Below are 20,884 nucleotides of genomic sequence, written 5' to 3' on the forward strand. Positions count from 1 at the left end.
GTAGATGGGTGATCATCACTGACCTAACCTTGGTGAAGACTCGGGGCGCCGAACACAATCCGAACGGCAGAGCCCGAAACTGGTAGGGTTTCTGTAAAATGGCAAACTGCAGGTAGGCCTGATGCGTTTCCCAAATCGGGATGTGTAGATACACATCCTTTATATCCATGGAAGTCAGGTACTCCGCTGGTTCTAAGGTCACTATCACCGATTGAAGGGACTCCATCTTGAACCGATAAATAGTCAGGTACTCGTTCAATGATTTTAGGCTGAGAATCGGTCTGACAGAAGCGTCTGGTTTGGGAACCACAAAAAGGTTGGAGTAGAATCCCTGAGCCCTCTGGTGTACTGGGACTGGTATCAACACACATGATACAAGAAGGGCTTGTATGGCTTCTTGCAGAACAGTAGCCCTTTCTGGAGACAGAGGAAGTCCAGTTGTAAAGAACCACTCTGGTGGGAAAACTGAAAAATCTATTTTGTACCCCGACAATATCAAATGGTGAATCCAAGGGTCCGATGAGGTGCGGTCCCAAACTTGATGGAACGTCAGGAGACGAGCGCCCACCTGTGGAGCCCCTAGGTGGGTTGGAAGACCGTCATGCCACCGGTTTGTCAGTTGTCTTGGCCTCTGGATTAAGTACTGCTGTACTTGGATGACCTCTGGCTCTGTCTCCTCTATTTTGGAAGGAAGTTCCTCTGCCATGAAAGGACTGTTAAGGCCGAAAAGATTGAAACGAAGGACCCGTATAGGGTCGTCTGGCCAGTGGAGGTGCAGAAGGTAAAAATGTAGATTTACCCCCAGTAGCTTCAGAAATCCATTTGGCTCATTCCGGTCTGAACAAAACATCCCCCGTAAATGGGAGGCCCTCCACTGCTTTTTTTTGACTCTGTATCCGAATGCCAAGAGTGAAGCCAGAGGGTTCGACGCACGGAGATAGAAAAGGCAGAGATCCTCAAACTAATCTTATATATCTTTTTCGGCCGCAGCCAAATAACTTGCTGATTCACGGATGTGTTCAGCGATGACCTCAAGATCCGATCTCGAAGAACTGGAGTCCAAACAGTTACCCAGTTCTTCAGCCCTTCGGACGATTGCAGTGTTAACCCATGTATTTACCAGTGTAGGTCTGAGTTGGGCTCCTGCAGCCGTATATATGGACTTAAGTATTACCTCAAGTCTACGATCAGATGCGTCCTTAAGTGAAGCGGCTCCTGGTACAGGAAGAGTCGTCTTTTTGGAGAGTCTAGGTACAGACGTATCCACTGGCGGAGTGTTTTCCCACTTACCTGTCATGGACGACTGAAAAGGGTAGTGAGAGAAATTTTAGTGGGATTTGGAAACGTTTGTCTGGCTGTTTCCATGCAGTCGCCAGATGATCGTGTAGTTGTTGAGAAAATAGGATTTTAATTACCTACCGGTAAATCCTTTTCTCGTAGTCTGTAGAGGATACTGGGGTTCCATTTAGTACCATGAGGTATAGATGGGTCCACTAAGAGCTATGGGCACTTTAAGAATTTGATAGTGTGGGCTGGCTCCTCCCTCTATGCCCCTTCTACCAGACTCAGTGTAGGAAACGGTGCCCGAAGAGACGGACATACTTTGAGAGAAGGATATAAAGGATAGTGGTAAGATTCCAAACCAGCACGCACAAACAAGAGGAAAGCTATGCTAACCGAACTGTAAACAGGAACAGCAACAGCTGAACCAATAATACTTAACCAAGTAACAGTGCAGGAAGAACGAAGCACCGGGTGGTTGCTCAGTATCCTCTACGGACTATGAGAAAAGGATTTACCGGTATGCAATTAAAATCCTATTTTCTCTTACGTCCTAGAGGATACTGGGGTTCCATTTAGTACCATGGAGATGTACCAAAGCTCCCAAACCAGGTGGGAGAGTGCTGAGGTTCCTGCAGAACTGACTGACCAAACTTCAGGTCCTCAGTGGTCACAGTATCGAACTTGTAAAACTTAGCAAATGTGTTCGAACCAGACCAAGTAGCCGCTGGGTAGAGCTGTAAAGCAGAGACACCCCAGGCAGCCGCCCAGGAAGAGCTCACCGACCTAGTAGAGTGGGCCTATACAGATTTTGGAACCGGCAAACCTACAGTGGAATAAACCTGCTGGATAGTGAGCCTGATCCAGCGTGCAATTGTCTGCTTTGGAGCAGGACACCCAATTTTATTGGGATCATAGAGAACGAACAGCAAATCGGACTTCCTGTGACGAGCTGTACTCTTTACGTATACCTTCAAAGCCCTCACAACATACAAAGACTTTGAAGTAGCAAATGTGTCGGTGATAACCGGAACCACAATAGGTTGGTTAATGTGAAACGCAGACACCACTTTAGGAAGAAATTGCTGACGAGTTCGGAGTTCAGTTCTGTCCTCATGGAAAATTAAATAGGGGCTTTTGTGAGACAAAGCCCCCAGCTCCGACACACGTCTTGCTGAAGCCAAGTCCAACAGTGTGACAGTCTTCCACGCAAGATATTTTACGTCAACCTCCTCAAACCAGGATATGGGCCAGAGATCGTTTTTGCGGACAAATGGGAGGGGATTGAGACGCTGGTTTGGGGACCGAGTCTCTATTCATAAGCTCATCGACAGTCTGTCTTAAGTACTGCATCTCTCTCTCATTGCGGGATCATTTTGTAGAAATTTTGGAGATCAGTCCTTTAATAGAGTTAACTCACTCTGGTTCAGCCCCGCTATTCTGGGAAGGTGCACTGCCCTGAGTACCCAGTAGTGAGCCCCCTGGTGAAGAGGAACATTCCGCTGTACAAGAACCACACTCTTTGCCTGACATAATGTAAATGTGACAGCACACACACAGGAAAAGGTTAAGCACAATTAAACCACAAAGAGCCCTTCAGGGAGACACAGTTATTTGGAGCCAGTCCCCACCGCGCCCTTATCGCTAATGCCAAGCTTAGCCAGGTCGCAGACTGAGTACCCTGATAGGGGACTAAGTACACTAATAATCGCTCCCCCCCCTGCTATGACCCCCTGGTACTGCTGAGGTAATCTGGAGTCTCTCTGGAGGAGCTGCGCGTCCCTGTCAGTCAGTCAGCCAGCATCTGTGTCCACTGCAGAGGGAAAATGGCGCTGGTGAGCAGCTGGATCCGCTCATAGTGAAGGCTCCGCCTCCATCAATGGCGTGCAGTCTTCCTGCTTTTTTTATACTGGCTGAGGTAATCTGGTGCTTAAAATGGAGAGAAAACCGTTTTAAGGCTGTTTTTGCCAGTGTGGGTACTGTGTACAGTGTACCGAGACGCAGCTGTGTACTGTGTCTGAAGATGCATTCCGCCCCGGTTAGAAGCCATGCGTCTCCGTACCCTAATGCCGCCATAATGGCGGCGACCCGCTAACCGGGACGCTGGCTTAGTACTCACCACTCTTCTTTCTTCTGGCTCTGTTAGGGGTGGCGGCTTGCTGCGGGAATGTACGCTCGCCGTGGTGGGGCTTGCGAATAGTTCCCTCACGAGCTCAGTGTCCTGTCAGCAGGGAACGGGACCATTAACCCTTCAAGAGGCTGGCGGGAGCTCCGTACTTCATAGTGCTGGCGGCTCTTCCTCCCCACTCACTGGTATGGCAGGCTAAGAGGGTACAGCAGCGGCTTTAGATGAGTCCTGGTAACCCGGCTGATACTGACAGATATTTCACATATTGCTCTTAGTTCCAGAATGTTTATGTGAAGAGACGTTTCCAGGCTCGTCCATACTCCCTGGAAGTTTCTTCCTTGTGTGACTGCTCCCCAGCCTCTCAGGCTGGCGTCCGTGGTCACCAGGATCCAATCCTGTATGCCGAATCTGCGGCCCTCCAATAGATGAGGACTCTGCAACCACCACAGAAGAGACACCCTTGTCCTTGGAGACAGGGTTATCCGTAGGTGCATCTGAAGATGCGACCCTGACCATTTGTCCAACAGATCCCTTTGGAAAATTCTTGCGTGGAATCTGCCGAATGGAATTGCTTCGTAAGAAGCTACCATTTTTCCCAGGACTCTTGTGCATTGATGTACAGACACCTTTCCTGGTTTTAGGAGGTTCCTGACAAGCTCGGATAACTCCTTGGCTTTTTCCTCCGGGAGAAAAACCTTTTTCTGAACCGTGTCCAGAATCATCCCTAGGAACAGCAGACGAGTTGTCGGCATTAACTGGGATTTTGGAATATTCAGAATCCACCCGTGCTGTTTTAGCACTTCTTGAGACAGTGCTAATCCCATCTCTAGCTGTTCTCTGGACCTCGCCCTTATTAGGAGATCGTCCAAGTATGGGATAATTAATACGCCTTTTCTTCGAAGAAGAATCATCATCTCGGCCATTACCTTTGTAAAGATCCGAGGTGCCGTGGACAATCCGAACGGCAGCGTCTGAAACTGATAGTGACAGTTTTGTACAACGAACCTGAGGTACCCCTGGTGTGAGGGGTAAATTGGAACGTGGAGATACGCATCCTTGATGTCCAAGGATACCATAAAGTCCCCCTCTTCCAGGTTCGCTATCACTGCTCTGAGTGACTCCATTTTGAACTTGAACTTCTTTATGTACAGGTTCAAGGACTTCAGATTTAGAATAGGCCTTACCGAGCCATCCGGCTTCGGTACCACAAAAAGAGTGGAATAATACCCCTTCCCTTGTTGTAGAAGAGGTACCTTGACTATCACCTGCTGAGAGTACAGCTTGTGAATGGCTTCCAAAACCGTCTCCCTTTCGGAGGGGGACGTTGGTAAAGCAGACTTCAGGAAACGGCGAGGTGGATCTGTCTCTAATTCCAACCTGTACCCCTGAGATATTATCTGCAGGATCCAGGGATCTACCTGCGAGTGAGCCCACTTCGCGCTGTAATTTTTGAGACGACCGCCCACCATCCCCGAGTCCGCTTGAGGAGCCCCAGCGTCATGCTGAGGCTTTTGTAGAAGCCGGGGAGGGCTTCTGTTCCTGGGAAGGAGCTGCGTGTTGCTGTCTCTTCCCTCGACCTTTGCCTCGTGGCAAATATGAATAGCCCTTTGCTCTCTTATTTTTAAAGGAACGAAAGGGCTGCGGTTGAAAAGTCGGTGCCTTTTTCTGTGGGGGAGTGACTTGAGGTAGAAAGGTGGATTTCCCGGCTGTAGCCGTGGCCACCAAATCTGATAGACCGACTCCAAATAACTCCTCCCCTTTATACGGCAAAACTTCCATATGCCGTTTTGAATCCGCATCACCTGACCACTGTCGCGTCCATAAAGCTCTTCTGGCCGAAATGGACATAGCACTTACCCGTGATGCCAGTGTGCAGATATCCCTCTGTGCATCACGCATATAAAGAAATGCATCCTTTATTTGTTCTAACGACAGTAAAATATTGTCCCTGTCCAGGGTATCAATATTTTCAATCAGGGACTCTGACCAAACTACCCCAGCACTGCCCATCCAGGCAGTCGCTACAGCTGGTCGTAGTATAACACCTGCATGTGTGTATATACTTTTTTGGATATTTTCCATCCTCCTATCTGATGGATCTTTAAGTGCGGCCGTCTCAGGAGAGGGTAACGCCACTTGTTTAGATAAGCGTGTTAGCGCCTTGTCCACCCTAGGAGGTGTTTCCCAGCGCTCCCTAACCTCTGGCGGGAAAGGGTATAATGCCAATAATTTCTTTGAAATTATCAGTTTTTTATCAGGGGCAACCCACGCTTCATTACACACGTCATTTAATTCTTCTGATTCAGGAAAAACTATAGGTAGTTTTTTCATACCCCACATAATACCCTGTTTAGTGGTACCTGTAGTATCAGCTAAATGTAACGCCTCCTTCATTGCCAAAATCATATAACGTGTGGCCCTACTGGAAAATACGGTTGATTCGTCACCGTCACCACTGGAGTCATCGCCTGTGTCTGGGTCTGTGTCGACCGACTGAGGCAAAGGGCGTTTCACAGCCCCTGACGGTGTTTGAGTCGCCTGGACAGGCACTAATTGATTGTCCGGCCGCCTCATGTCGTCAAACGACTGCTTTAGCGTGTTGACACTATCCCGTAGTTCCATAAATAAAGGCATCCATTCCGGTGTCGACTCCCTAGGGGGTGACATCCTCATATTTGGCAATTGCTCCGCCTCCACACCAATATCGTCCTCATACATGTCGACACACACGTACCGACACACAGCAGACACACAGGGAATGCTCCTAACGAAGACAGGACCCACTAGCCCTTTGGGGAGACAGAGGGAGAGTTTGCCAGCACACACCAAAAGCGCTATATATATATCAGGGATAGCCTTATAATAAGTGCTCCCTTATAGCTGCTTTGTTATATCAAATTATCGCCATAAATGTGCCCCCCCCTCTCTGTTTTACCCTGTTTCTGTAGTGCAGTGCAGGGGAGAGACTTGGGAGCCGTCCTGACCAGCGGAACTGTGAGAGGAAATGGCGCCGTGTGCTGAGGAGATAGGCCCCGCCCCTTTTCTGGCGGGCTCGTCTCCCGCTATTTAGAGAAATTAGGCAGGGGTTAAATATCTCCATATAGCCTCTAGGGCTATATGTGAGGTATTTTTAGCCTTTATAGGTAATCATTTTGCCTCCCAGGGCGCCCCCCTCCCAGCGCCCTGCACCCTCAGTGACTGCCGTGTGAAGTGTGCTGAGAGGAAAATGGCGCACAGCTGCAGTGCTGTGCGCTACCTTTTGAAGACTGCAGGAGTCTTCAGCCGCCGATTCTGGACCTCTTCTGTCTTCAGCATCTGCAAGGGGGCCGGCGGCGTGGCTCCGGTGACCATCCAGGCTGTACCCGTGATCGTCCCTCTGGAGCTTGATGTCCAGTAGCCAAGAAGCCAATCCATCCTGCACGCAGGTGAGTTGACTCCTTCTCCCCTCAGTCCCTCGCTGCAGTGATCCTGTTGCCAGCAGGAATCACTGTAAAATAAAAAACCTAGCTAAACTTTTTCTAAGCAGCTCTTTAGGAGAGCCACCTAGATTGCACCCTTCTCGGCCGGGCACAAAAATCTAACTGGAGTCTGGAGGAGGGTCATAGGGGGAGGAGCCAGTGCACACCACCTGATCGGAAAAAGCTTTACTTTTTGTGCCCTGTCTCCTGCGGAGCCGCTATTCCCCATGGTCCTTTCAGGAACCCCAGCATCCACTAGGACGATAGAGAAATAAGCAGTGAGTCCTCTATAGAAATTAAAAATAACAAAAAATACCTAACAGAGAACTGGAGTGAATTCAAGTGTGACCAGCTTCCTTGCTCAATTTTCTAAACTGGGGGATGATGGGTAGTAGAGGCGGGAGGAGCATCACATTTTTGTCTAAATTAGTATTGTGCAGCTCCCAGCAATGAAGCCTCTATACCCCAGCATAAGCTCTCCAGTGTTCCCTAGTGTATGAAAGAGAAAAGATTATTATATTTTGCTGTGGAACTACAAGTTCCAGCAAGCCTCCCCATGCATGATTCTCCAAACACGCCAGTCAAAAACAGGTCTATTTGAAAGTTCTATTTTTGTACGAATTCCATGCTTTTCCGCCAGTATTTGGCTATTGTCGGCAGTGATTGAGAATATGAATCAGTGTTGTATGAGGTGTATGTGAACAAACAACCGTGTTTGACCGATGGTCTATTGATTCGTATTTGTGTGGACGGCAGGGTATCTCAATATGAATTGCTCCAACACTACCGAGATTTGTGTTTAGTAAATTTCCGAGTTTCGTATGAAAATGCAAACTCGAATCAAATCGGGACCTTAGTAAATTTCCACCAAGGTCTCTTCACATCAAAACAAGAGCAGGAATCTACAGCCTACAGGGTAACCAAACGCTATGCTCTTATTGTATACAGGCAAACACTTCGTGTATAAATTGCTCATTTACAAACTGATGTAATTGCCCTCACAGAGAAAGACGATCCTTTTGTTTTGAGAGTTTGCACCAACATAGGTTTTATCTAGGATTTTGTTGATTCAGAAGATTGTTTCACTAAAAGAGGCTCTTATCACATTTATGTGTTCTTCTAGCACAATTAAAATAGCTACAAACACATACTTTGTAAGAAAATGCTAACATTCACAAATGTATAAACAAATAAATGAACGAATGAATGAAAAGTGTGTTTTGCTGTGGGAAATTCACAATGCCTTAGTTCTGTTTGAATGTTCTGCTGAACCCACCTGGTCCAGGTGTGCGTATGTCTCTTTAAGCTGCTGCAGGAGAAGGGAGTCCAGTGTGTTAGCCAGCTGACACTCTCTGTATGGGAACCCAGCTCTCTGCATGAGCCAGTACAAGCACCGTGTGACATCAGAACCACCATACGCAAGACACAATCTGCAAATACACAGCGTCACACTTTATTTTACAGTTAAAAGGACAACCCATTACTCTTATGACAATACATCTTTATAACAATACATAGAATAAGCAGTAAACTTTTAGTTTATGAGTCAGTTAAGGAGAGACTTATCATTCCTTCTAAAAAGAGGATAAGAGGAGGTGTTACCCATAGCAACCAGAGTCTAGCTATCATTTTAAGGAATGTACTATACCAGTGATGGGGAACCTTTGGCACTCCAGCTGTTGAACTACACATCCCAGCATGCCCTGCTACAGTTTTTCTATTTGGCCATGCTAGAACTGTAGCAGGGCATGCTGGGATGTGTAGTTCAACAACAGCTGGAGTGCCAAAGGTGCCCCTTCACTGTACTAGACAAATGATAGCCATGTTTCATCAAAACCTCCACTTGTCCTCCTTAGAAGGTTTGAAAAATCTTCCCCCTAAAGGTGGCCTTCCACTAGTGTGAGGTATCGCATGAGAACCCCGCATGCAATACCCCGACAACTCACCAACCAGCCCCCGGGCAGCTGGACTGCATACGATACATCGTCCTTTTGCATATGATGTATCGTATTCCATCACAGTCATGGCTGCAGTATCCGACAAATCCTTGTGGCAGCCATGGCGATCTGAGACTCCGATCCGAGGAGCACGGGAACGTGCCTCGGATCGGAGTCGGAGTAAAATGACATGCTATGTGACACTTTTCATCCGAACCATCAATCTGAAAGCTCGGAATCGGATGAAAAGTGGCCATATCGCCTAGTGCAGGCCTGGCCAACCTGTGGCTCTCCAGATGTCTTAAAACTACACATCCCAGCATGCCCTGCCACAGTTTTAGCATTCCTTAATAGCTAGACTGTGGCAAAGCATGATGGGACTTGTAGTTTTACAACAGCTGGAGAGCCACAGGTTGGCCAGGCCTTGCCTGGTGGATGGGAAAGTAACATGTAAGAGTGTTTATTTTACCTTGTATAGTTTACCCATAATTAAACAGAGCAGCTTCTTTTCCCGCATCAAGCGAGAAACACATTACTGTACACAGAGTATTTAGAAAGCAGTTATATTGCAGTGGATGTGTTAAAACCTAGAAAACACTAATGTAATGTTTCTCAGTTCCAGATCTCAAGTAACCACAATGTGCTATGTGAAACTAATGTAACTGACAGACAAAGGCAAACAAATGAAGGACACTGTAGTTACCTGGTGTTTCTATGCGATATCCCATCCTCTACACAACAGACACTGGTCTTTTGATCCCCAACATCAATGACACATGCGCTGCTGAGACCACTCCCATAGACTGCGCACACTGACTCTTGATGGACGATCACACCTGATACATGAAAATCAAACTTAGACACGCTTAAATACTTTATGTGTGATTAAACAGAGCAGAGATTTTGGACCTTTAATTAGGAAACAAATAAAACAAGGATCCCCAGCCACACACACACACACACACACACACACACACACACACACACACACACACACACACACACACACACACACACACACACACACACACAGAGTGTTCACTCTAGGATCAGGGCAGGGCACCGGACTGCGAGGGGCACAAGCGAAAAGGGGCATGGCCATGCAAAATAGGGGGCGTGATCATTTCACGTAATAAAAGTGGGCGGTTCAGCCCACAGACGATAAAACAGGGGGTGTGGGAGACCAGAGGCGTCACTGTTGGGGGCGTGCACAGCACCTACGGAGGTGCTGGGCTTCCCCCAAGCTCTCTCTCACAGCGTGAATGGATGCCACGAGCATGCGCATGGCATCTTTACACGCTGGGAGGGCAGAAAGCGGGCGGCTGTTCTAGCAGGGCACTGCAGAAAGGGCAGGGCGGATTTTGCCCTTTAAAAAAATTCGGGCAGGGCTCGGCGCCCTGCTAAAACAGCCTAGCGTGAACACTACACACACACACACACACACACACACACACACACACACACACACACACGCGTCCACCACACAATGACAGTTGGTCCTGTAACTTGTGTAAGGCCACCTGCTGATATTGTTGTCTATGAGGAGAGTGAAAAGCTTCCAATGAACTTAGCTAATGCCGCCTGCGGGCTGTAAGAAGGCGCAAATCTCAAACTAAATCAAAGTACATTTATTTCAATGAATGCTAAGATATTGACAACAGAAACAATTCTCCTTTACCCCACCCCTATGGGTATATGTTACCCTCTCCCATCCCCATGCAAAGCACATGCAGAGATCAACTAAATTGTGCAGGGAGAGCAATGAACGCTCCACTCCCTGCACCGCTTCCTGGAGCATGTGCTCCAGATTGCCAACCGCACGTTAGTCTGGGGCGCGTTTCCGGCACACAGAAGGGGCAGCGCACAACGGGTGCTGTGGACCACCAGGGGCTATGGAAGCCAGGGGACAGTGGGTCGCATTTGATGTGAACAAGCCAGGCAACAGACTCCTGGCTATGGTCACATCAGTGGTTAAAGCCTCCCTTTCACTCCTGCTGTACTGTATGTCCTCCCTCTTCATCTCACAGTTACTATTCTAACTCTCCCTGTGCTGCACTATGGACACTTGGTGGCACATTAAAAATACAACACAGGTGGGTAAGGCGGGAAGCCGAGACCCACCTGGTCAACTTCGTGCCCTTTACTCCTGAGTGTGCCCTTCTAGGTATTTTTCAGAGGGGGCAGAGGCTTACCCTGGGCAGTAGGAAATTGTTACTTGCTATAAGCACAGCTTAAATGTTTTTTTTTTTTTTTTTACAAGAATGGATACACCCAACTGCTATTAAATTTATTTTCAATTATATAGGTAGAAACTTGTTTTTTTTTAAGTTTTCGAATGGACTGGGTGGATGTTTGATAAGGAAAAGGAGGACTCTTTTTTTGACACATGGGAAAGTTTTATTGCAACTTTGCAACCTCAACGCAATCCAAGATGTATAATAGCATGCGTTTGACCCAGTGGTACAAAACTCGAATTCTTCTGGGTGAATCTCCCATTACGTTGGCTGACTGGGGAGTGCTAGGCACCCTTTTCAATTACCTTTGTTCCAAATTGTATCTCATTTACATTAATATTCAAGCATTATGTACGTTTGTACTTTATACGAACGCCTATATATTGTAGTGCATGCTCATGGAAGTGCGTTGGGATAGGTTTCGTTGTATCTTGCTTATCACTGTGTGTAATATTTCATGTGTTTTTGCTTCAATAAAATGGAAAAATAAAAAACACAACATAATATTCATTATAATAGGAAATGCAAAAAGTAAAATGTTTAGGGCATTTTAAATTATTATTACTACTGTTTATATAAATGTATTCCTGGTCTGCAATAATTTCAGGGCTGTTTTCTCCCCCCCCTCATGATGTCACATAAAAAACCTTTGTGCTAACTTATTCATAAATATATAAATATATACATGTACTGAACGGAGAACGGTTTCTGTCAATTGCCCCATCTAGTGGTGGCTAAGAGATTATGAGGGTGGGTGATTCAAATGTTTTTTTGGGTGCCCATTGAGGAATCCGACCGTTTCTCTGTTTAAGCACCCGTAAGCTTTGTGCGGCTAAACCCGCCTAAAATAGTGCCCACAGCACAGAAAATCCAGTTGGGGAGCACAAACGGGACACTTTTTAAACATTTCTGCTCGCCACCTTGGGAGGCTGCCAGCAGAAACATCAACGGCGACAGTGATCGCGCCAGAACAACTGAATTGCTGCCATCGGGTGCCATTTAGTAGCCAGTGCCTAAAAACCAATTGCTTGGCCTCCTATATATACCTGGAGGGATGTGTACAATGGGGTGATTCTGGGATTAGTGTTATACTGGTACACTTTACAAATTGTACATTTCTATAAAGTATTGGCCATTAAATTGTTGTAACTATGCCTAGTACATGTGGATTTCTGTGTATCCTATTGGCTGGCATCTTTCTACTAACAGTGTTCTAGCAGTGTACATCTCAATTTGACAGACTTCTGAATTAAGGGATGGAAAGTTTTCATTTGTAAAAGGTATATTAAAAGACAAACCCATACCTGAAAATCCCATCTTCGTGAGGACCATGTTAACCATCTCTTTCACATGCTGTCTGTTATATATATCCGGAATGAGTAATATACATCTGTAATACTGTAAGAAACATTTATTGTGTTTTACATTTTAACAAACTCCTAAAATACAATCATCTTTAGACAGTAAGCGCTCTCGAGCAGGGCCCTCTTTCCTCGTGCTTTTCCTTCCCTCACTTATACCATAATCTCCTCCCCACTCCCTGCAATGGTGCCTAGCCCTTGGGTTCTTCCAACTCTGCTGCTTATTTGAGTATTATAACTGCTGATGCTGCAATGTTTATTAACCATGTACTTGTCCTGCACTGTAAAAGTCCCTTGTACTGTAAGTCCCTTGTTCATACCGTTTCTGTTTATGTACTTAGTAAGGCGCCGTGGACACCTTGTCACACCATATAAAGGATGATGATGACAACAACAACAACAACAACATATACTTTTCAGAAATATTATGGGATAGGATTAATACCTAATGTTTCGTATAAAGCAGTTTAGCCCTAAGAAACTGTGGCACTTTAATTGCTGCATCAGGAGATGTAAAGACGCTGTAATAAAACAATGTATTTTAGTGCATATATCATTATACAGATGTCCTCATACATTATTACTGCAGTCGCAGCAAACAGCCCTTCTCGGCGTGCCAGGTCCTCTGCGACTCGGCTTGTACAAAGTATCTTTTGCATTTTTTTTTGCTTGAATATGGAGCCTTTGTCGCAATGCGATGCGAAAAGACCACTTCACAAGACTGCAATGATTCATTTGATACGCGAATGAGTCTGTATACAAAGTGCTACGATGCAGTAGCCATGTCTTTTTTTATGCCAAGTTCCATTGTGCTTCAGACTCACACACGGTTATAGAAAGGTCGCATTTCAAATTTGCGTGTAGTGGTTTTGTCGCGCTGCGATCAGGACAAACATTTGCACGAAAAAGACGCACAGCCAACTCACTAGCGCTGCATGGTGTATTCAGACTAGGTATATGAGGACATTTCTGTAATCAGCCTACTTCTGCATATTAACGGATCACAAAACAAAATAACGAGATTTATGGTAAGAACTTACCGTTGTTAAATCTCTTTCTGCGAGGTACACTGGGCTCCACAGGGAATGACATTGGGGTGTAAAGTAGGATCTTGATCCGAGGCACCGACAGACTAAAAGCTTTGACTGTTCCCAGAATGCATAGCGCCGCCTCCTCTATAACCCCGACTCCGTGCACAGGAGCTCAGTTTTTGTTAACCAGTCCAATGCAGTAGCAGGCAAAAGAGACGCCAACTGTTAGTAGCCACATACACCACATTCTCACAACAGGAGGTGTCAGCGGCTAATGCCTTACCAACCCAAAGAAGCTAAGTGCGTCAGGGTGGGCGCCCTGTGGAGCCCAGTGTACCTCGCAGAAAGAGATTTAACTACGGTAAGTTCTTACCATAAATCTCGTTTTCTGCTGCGGGGTACACTGGGCTCCACAGGGAATGACATTGGGGATGTCCTAAAGCAGTTCCTTATGGGAGGGGATGCACTGTAGCGGGCACAAGAACCCAGCGTCCAAAGGAAGAATCCTGGGAGGTGGAAGTGTCAAAGGCATAGAACCTTATGAACGTGTCCACTGAGGACCACGTAGCCACCTTGTACAATTGTTCAAGGGTCGCACCACGGCAGGCTGCCCAAGAAGGTCCAACAGACCGAGTAGAATGGGCCTTGATGGTAGCAGGGAGAAAAGAGAAATCACAAAACGGATACCGTTTGTGATAACCCGGCGCTGTAATAATTTAAATGTATATAAACTAAATTGTTTCAGCAGCTAAGCATAAACAACTTGCCAGGTTGCAACAATTGAGAACTAGAGGAAAAAAGAGGAGAGTATGCTTTGCGCTTGAAACAATATATCAAAAATGAATGTGCAGTCGGACACAGAAGAAGGACTCAGTACAACTTCAGAATAATAATAAAAAACACTTTTTATAGTATCGATTGAAGTAGAATATGCAGCATTGAGTATAAGTAAAAAGTTAATGACAGTTTTACAATTTATCAAATAAACTAAGATAAAAAATAAAAATTAGATTATCATGCAGCATGCAATAAAACAGTTAAAATAACTATTTCAAGTGGTGATAATGAGGGAATCAAAACACTGGCGTCCCAGTGTGTTGGTTTACGTTTGTAATTCCCGCAAGGATATTTATCAGTCTCACAGTCTCAGATGTTAATTACAGTTCTTTAGAGGAAAAGTGCAATCTGTTATTAATGCTCCCGTGCTGGTTCCTGCGTTGGTATATAGACAGGGTCCTTATTAGATGAAATACACGTGGAGTAATAGTATATGCTTTATTTCCTGTTAAGATAATAGCAGCTGATAATTGCCGTCTTTCCCAGAATGGTTTTGTTAATTTTAAATAGTAGCAATGTTCAATTGAGATGGATATAGCCGCCGTGAACAAACTACTGGAAACAGGTGTTAGGCCCCGCAGCGGGGGTCACACGTAACTCACCCGACCAGTGTTTGTACAGCCGTGCGGCAATGATGAATCCAGCGTGCGGCAGAAGACTGTGACCGAGGCTGTCACGGTTATGCTGAGCTGCGGACTGGGTCCTTTCTGCGGGTATCACCAAGTGAGCAGTGTATCGGAAAGTGGGCGTCAACGCGTTTCGTCTCCTAGCAACGGAGACTTCCTCAAGACGGATGGTAGCAGGAGCTGGAAGGCCAGCCTGTACATAAGCATGTGCAATCATCATTCTAAACCATCTGGCCAGGGTCTGCTTGTGAGCAGGCCAGCCACGTTTGTGAAAACCAAACAGTACAAAGAGAGAATTCGACTTACGAAGGGAAGCAGTCCTCCAATTCAGGAGAGGCAAAGGCCGGAACCACAATCTCCTGATTAAGGTGGAAAGACACCACCTTAGCTAAATACCCGGATGTGTTCTAAGAACCGCCTGATCACGGTGAAAAATCAGATATGGCGACCTACAAGACAAGGCAGTCAAATACGACACCCGTCTAGCAGAGGCAATAGCCAGCAGAAACACTACCTTAAGAGAAAGCCACTTAAGGTCTGCAGATTCAAGAGGCTCAAACGGAGACCCTTGCAACGCCTCCAGAACCACGACAAGTCCCAAGGAGCCACAAGAGGGACATAAGGAGGTTGAATCCGCAAGACACCCTGAGTGAACGTATGCACACCAGGTAAGGTCGCAACATGGTTTGAATGACCGCCTCAGAAAATCCTTTGGCCCTCAAGACGGAAGCTTCAAGAGCCACGCCGTCAAAGCCAACCGGGCTACATCCTGATATACACAAGGGCCCTGAATGAGGAGATCTGGGCGCTGTGGACGTAGAAGGGGACGCTCTATCGAGAGACCCTGAAGGTCTGAGTACCAATGTCGTCTGGACCACGCAGGAGCAATCAGACGTAGGATTCCTCTTTCTTGCTTGAACTTCCTTATTACTCTGGGCAGTAGTGACACCAGAGGGAACACATATGGCAGCTGAAAGTTCCATGGAATTGCCAGTGCATCCACGAACGCTGCTTGAGGATCCCTTGTCCTTGCTCCGAAGACCGGAACCTTGTAATTGTGTCAAGACGCCATCAGGTCCACATCTGGAAGGCCCCACCTGTCCACGAGGAGTTGAAACACTTCTGGATGGAGGCTCCACTCTCCGGCGTGTACGTCCTGACGACTGAGAAAGTCCGCTTCCCAGTTTAGGGCCCCTGGAATGAATACTGCCGATATGGCTGGCAGATGGCGTTCTGCCCACTGAAGGATCCGGGATACTTCCCTCATTGCCATGCGGCTTCGAGTGCCGCCTTGATGATTTATGTACGCCACCGTGATGGCATTGTCCGACTGTACTTGAACAGGTCTGTTCTGTATTAAATACTGGGCCAAGTTCAGGGAGTTGAACACCGCCCGCAATTCCAGAATGTTTATCGGGAGGAGAGACTCCTCCTTGGTCCACCAATCCTGAAGGGAGTGTTGCTCCAACACCGCGCCCCAACCTCTAAGACTGGCATCCATAGTCAGAAGAACCCAGTTGGAAATCCAGAAGGGACGACCCCTGCTCAATCGTTGGTCCTGAAGCCACCAGCTCAGTGACAGATGGACCTCCGGAGACAAGGAGATCATTTGAGACCTTGACGGTGAGGCAGGCCGTCCCACTTGGTCAGAATCAACTTCTGTAGAGGGCGAGAATGGAATTGAGCGTACTCCACCATGTCGAAAGCAGACACCGTGAGACCCAGCACTTGCATCGCCAAATGTATCGACACTTGCGGACGAGATAGGAAGCATCGAATCCTGTCCTGAAGCTTCAGGACTTTCTACTGAGACAAGAACAACCGCTGGTTGTGAATGTCAAACAACGCCCCCAGGTGCACCATGCTCTGAGCAGGGACCAGGGAAGATTTCTTCCAGTTGATGAGCCACCTGTGGGCTTGCAGAAACTGGATAGTCAGATCCAGATGGCGTAGGAGAATATCTGGGGAATTTGCCAGGATCAACAAGTCGTCCAGGTACGGTAGGATCCTGACCCCTTGACGGCGGAGTACAGCCATCATCACCGCCATGACCTTGGTGAAGACTCGCGGTGCCGTGGTCAAACGAAAAGGTAACACCCGAAAGTGGTAATGGAGGTTGCCAACTGCAAACATCAGGTATTGCTGATGCGACATTGCAATGGGAATATGCAGGTAAGCATCCTGTATGTCCAGGGAGACCATATAATCCCCAGGTTCCAAGGCCAGAACAATAGAGCGAAGAGTTTCCATACGAAACTTGGAGACCCTCACAAAATTTGTTCAAGGACTTGAGGTTGAGAATGGGCTGGGTGGACCCATTCGGTTTCGGGACTAGGAACAGCGGTGAATAGTACCCCTTCCTCTCTGAGCCAGAGACACCTGTACTACCACTCCTGTGTCCAGGAGGGACTGTACCACCGACTGAAGAGTTTTTGCCTTCACCTGATCCGAAGGGACGTCTGTCAGGCAAAATCGATGAGAGGGGACGATTTTTGAAGGATATGGCGTAACCTCGAGTGACGACTTCCCGTACCCAGGCATTTGAAGTGGTCTTCAACCATTCCTGTGTATACCCTAGAAGTCGGCCCCCCACCCTGGGATCCCCCAGAGGGAGGCCCGCCCCGTCATGCAGCAGGCTTGTCAGTCTTGGAAGCAGGCTGACAGGCAGCCCAGGCCCGTTCGGGTTTGGGCTTAGTAGGTTTGGAAGTGCGAGCCTGTTTCGTGTACGCCTGACCCTTTGCTTTCCCTGAAGGACGAAAGGAGAGAAAGGAAGTACTCTTAGCCTTCGGTACCGAAGGAGCAGTACTAGGCAGACATGCTGTTTTAGCAGAAGCTAAGTCAGCCACTATCTTGTTGAGGTCAAGGGAGCACCTCTAGGGTTTACTTAAAGTCCAGATCCACCGACCAGGACCGTAGCCAGAGAATCCGGCGAGCCAGTATGGATGTAGTAGAAGCCTTGGCTGCCAAAATACCAGCATCAGAAGCCGCCTCCTTAACGTAATGAGAAGCTGTGACAATATACGATAGACATTGTCTAGCATGATCAGAAGCGTTGGAAGACATCTCAGCTTCCAACTCCTGAGCCCACGCTTCCAATAGCCTCTACAGTCCAAGTCGCTGCCATGGTGGGCTGATGCACAGCACCCGTTCTAGTGTAAATCGACTTTAAACAACCCTCCACAAGCTTATCCGTCGGTTCTTTCAGAGACGCGATAGTAGTTACAGGCAGAGCAGAGGATACCACCAGCCGCGCCACCTGCGAATCCACTGGCGGGGTTGTCTCCCAATTTTTACGAGGGGATAGCGAGCCAGCATCTTCCAGTGAGGCGTGAATTTCTTTCCTGGATTTTTCCAGGATTCCTGACGTATGTCCAGTGATCGCAAAAACGCGCTATAGCGCGTATTTTACCCCATAATGAGGATCGGGGACTCGCTTTTACAAAATGAGTGCGTCCCTGGGGACGCGCTCCATTGTAGGTAGTCCTGTACTCCTTTGATCTCTCTGCCGGGTTCCGCTGCCAATCTTGTGGCTTCTTTGAAGTCACGGCCAATCGCAATAGTCTCCCTCTCAAACCCCTCCAATAGCCGGGCTTCCGGGAGGACTGTTAGACGGGGAGGAGGAGCTGTTGGTGCCTTTCACTCCCGTATGCAGCTGCGGCACCCGGCGTACTCAGAAGGCGGGACGAACTGCGGCGTTGACAGGCTTTCTCGGCAGCCAGCTGTCTCCTCCCCATCCCGGCGCTGCTATTCACTTCTCCCCCTCACCGCCGCGGCCACTCAGGATGCGGGGGCATACGCCGGTGAATTCCAAGGCTAGACGCGGCATCCGCAATGCTGAGTCCTGAGTGGCCGCGGTGGTGAGGGGTATAAGTGAATAGCAGCGCCGGGATGGGGAGGAGACATGTGTCCGCCGAGAAAGCCTGTTAACTGCGGCCAGGTAATTAAGATGAAGAGTTTGACATGCAAGTTCATTTGTTTATCAGCGCAACGTACTGCGGCCCTTATTATTCTGTGCTTCATATGCTCATCTTAACACATGCATATTGTGCAAACGCGCCGCGGCTGAGAAACTGTAATACCACCAGGCTTAGTGTTAGACCCATCTAACCAGACCGCTAACCTATAGCGTCCCAGATGCAGCAGCCTGCTCTCCATGCTGGAACTTGTAGTTCAACAACCAGACACCTACAGCACACCTCTCAACTTTTTATGAGGTAAAACTGGGACAATAGCATACAGGCAAGCAAATAGCGCCCCTGACCACTGCACCATTACATTCCCTAAAAGCACCCTGTACCCCATTCACCATCACCCTCCTCTCTCTGCCTACATTAAGCACTTTTGGGAGGTATGCTGCAGGTGGTTCATCTCTGATCTATACCATACACAGCTGGGGTGACACGAATAACAGAAGGCGGCATCATGGAGACGTAGCTTTTACACAGAGGGGGCAGCCATTTTGTGAGGGTCAACCTACAAATCAGGAAAAAGCAGTGCCTCAGATATCAGACATCGCACCAGCGGTAGTTGTACTGGAATACCAGTCGCCAATATCCCTTTATTATTGCCAACACCACTACCTTACAATACCTGAAACCTCTACCAGCTATAATGGTTATTCTGCAATTTTATGTCTCAAGTGTCCCAACACCTCTTAGATTGTAAACTCATTTGGGTAGGGCCATGAACCAGAACAACTGACTGAGGTTTCACCAACAAAGCAGCGCCGGGATGGGGAGGAGACAGGTGGCCGCCGAGAAAGCCTGTTAACGCCGCAGTTCGGTCCGCCTTCTGAGTATGCCGGGTGCCGCAGCTGCATACGGGAGTGAAAGGCACCAACAGCTCCTCCTCCCCGTCTAACAGTCCTCCCGGAAGCCCGGCTATTGGAGGGGTTTGAGAGGGATGGCAACAGCTAACGATTACAACACTGGGGGTGAGGGCAGTGCCCAGCATACACCAACACAAATGCACACATTGACCAGCATAGTTACCCCACCCCCATATACCCACACCCTCCATACACCCTCCAAAGCCACACAGTGCCATCACATGCACCCCACCAACCACACAGTGCCCATCATACACACACCCAATATCCACACATTGCCCATTACACACTCACACAGTGCCAATCATACGCACTCCCCACAACGTGTTCACAGTGCCCATTATACACACACCCATCTGACACCCCCTCCACTGACACCCGTGATCACTGTGTCTGGGGACAACAACTGGGGCTCCGAGATGGTGGCTACAATGTGTCTAAGTGGTCACCTGGCACAATGTGTGTAACGTGCTCTACCTGGCGCAATGTGTGTAACGTGCTGTACCTGGCGCAATGTGTATAACGTGCTCTGCCTGGCGCAATGTGTGTAACGTGCTCTGCCTGGTGCAATGTGTATAACGTGCTCTGCCTGGCGCAATGTGTGTAACGTGCTCTACCGGGCGCATTATGTGTAATGTGCTCTACATGGTGCATTGTGTGTAACGTGCTCTACCGGGCGCATTTTGTATAACGTGCTCTACCTTGTGCAATGTTTATATTTGCTTTACCTGGTGCAATGTATATAACGTGCTCTACCGGGCGCATTGTGTATAACGAGCTCTACTGGGCGCAATGTGTATAATAATGCGCTCTAACTGGCGCAATGTGTATAAAGTGCTCTACCTGGCTTAATGTGTATAACGTGCTCTACCTGGCGCAATGTGTATAAAGTGCTCTACCTGGTGCAATGTGTATAACGTGTTCCACCTGGCGCAATGTGTATAATGTGCTCTACTTGGAGCAAAGTGTATAGCGAGCTGTACCTGGAGCAAAGTGTATAACGTGCTGTAACCTGGTGCAATATGTATAATGTGCTCTACCTGGTGCAATATGTATAACGTGCTCTACATGGCGCAGTGTTTACAGGAGGTTCTACCTGGTGCAATCTGTATAAGCAGCACTACTGTGTGGTGTAATGTGAATTGGCACTATTATGTGGCCAC

General features: G+C 47.7%; 1 protein-coding gene across 1 annotated transcript in view; it reads right to left on the reverse strand.

Annotated features, from left to right (window-relative positions):
• The window catches only part of ACTR8 (actin related protein 8), an 81,014-nt gene that overhangs the window by 16,037 nt on the left and 44,093 nt on the right, over nt 1-20,884 (reverse strand). The window contains exons 6-8 of the mRNA XM_063940827.1: nt 12,343-12,436; nt 9,508-9,640; nt 8,144-8,297 (exon numbers count right to left, since the gene is read on the reverse strand). Coding sequence (XP_063796897.1) covers nt 8,144-8,297; nt 9,508-9,640; nt 12,343-12,436 — 381 coding nt within the window. The remainder of the gene's footprint in view (nt 1-8,143; nt 8,298-9,507; nt 9,641-12,342; nt 12,437-20,884) is intronic.

The sequence above is a fragment of the Pseudophryne corroboree genome, chromosome 9, assembly GCF_028390025.1.
Source record: "Pseudophryne corroboree isolate aPseCor3 chromosome 9, aPseCor3.hap2, whole genome shotgun sequence".
Taxonomy (NCBI): domain Eukaryota; kingdom Metazoa; phylum Chordata; class Amphibia; order Anura; family Myobatrachidae; genus Pseudophryne; species Pseudophryne corroboree.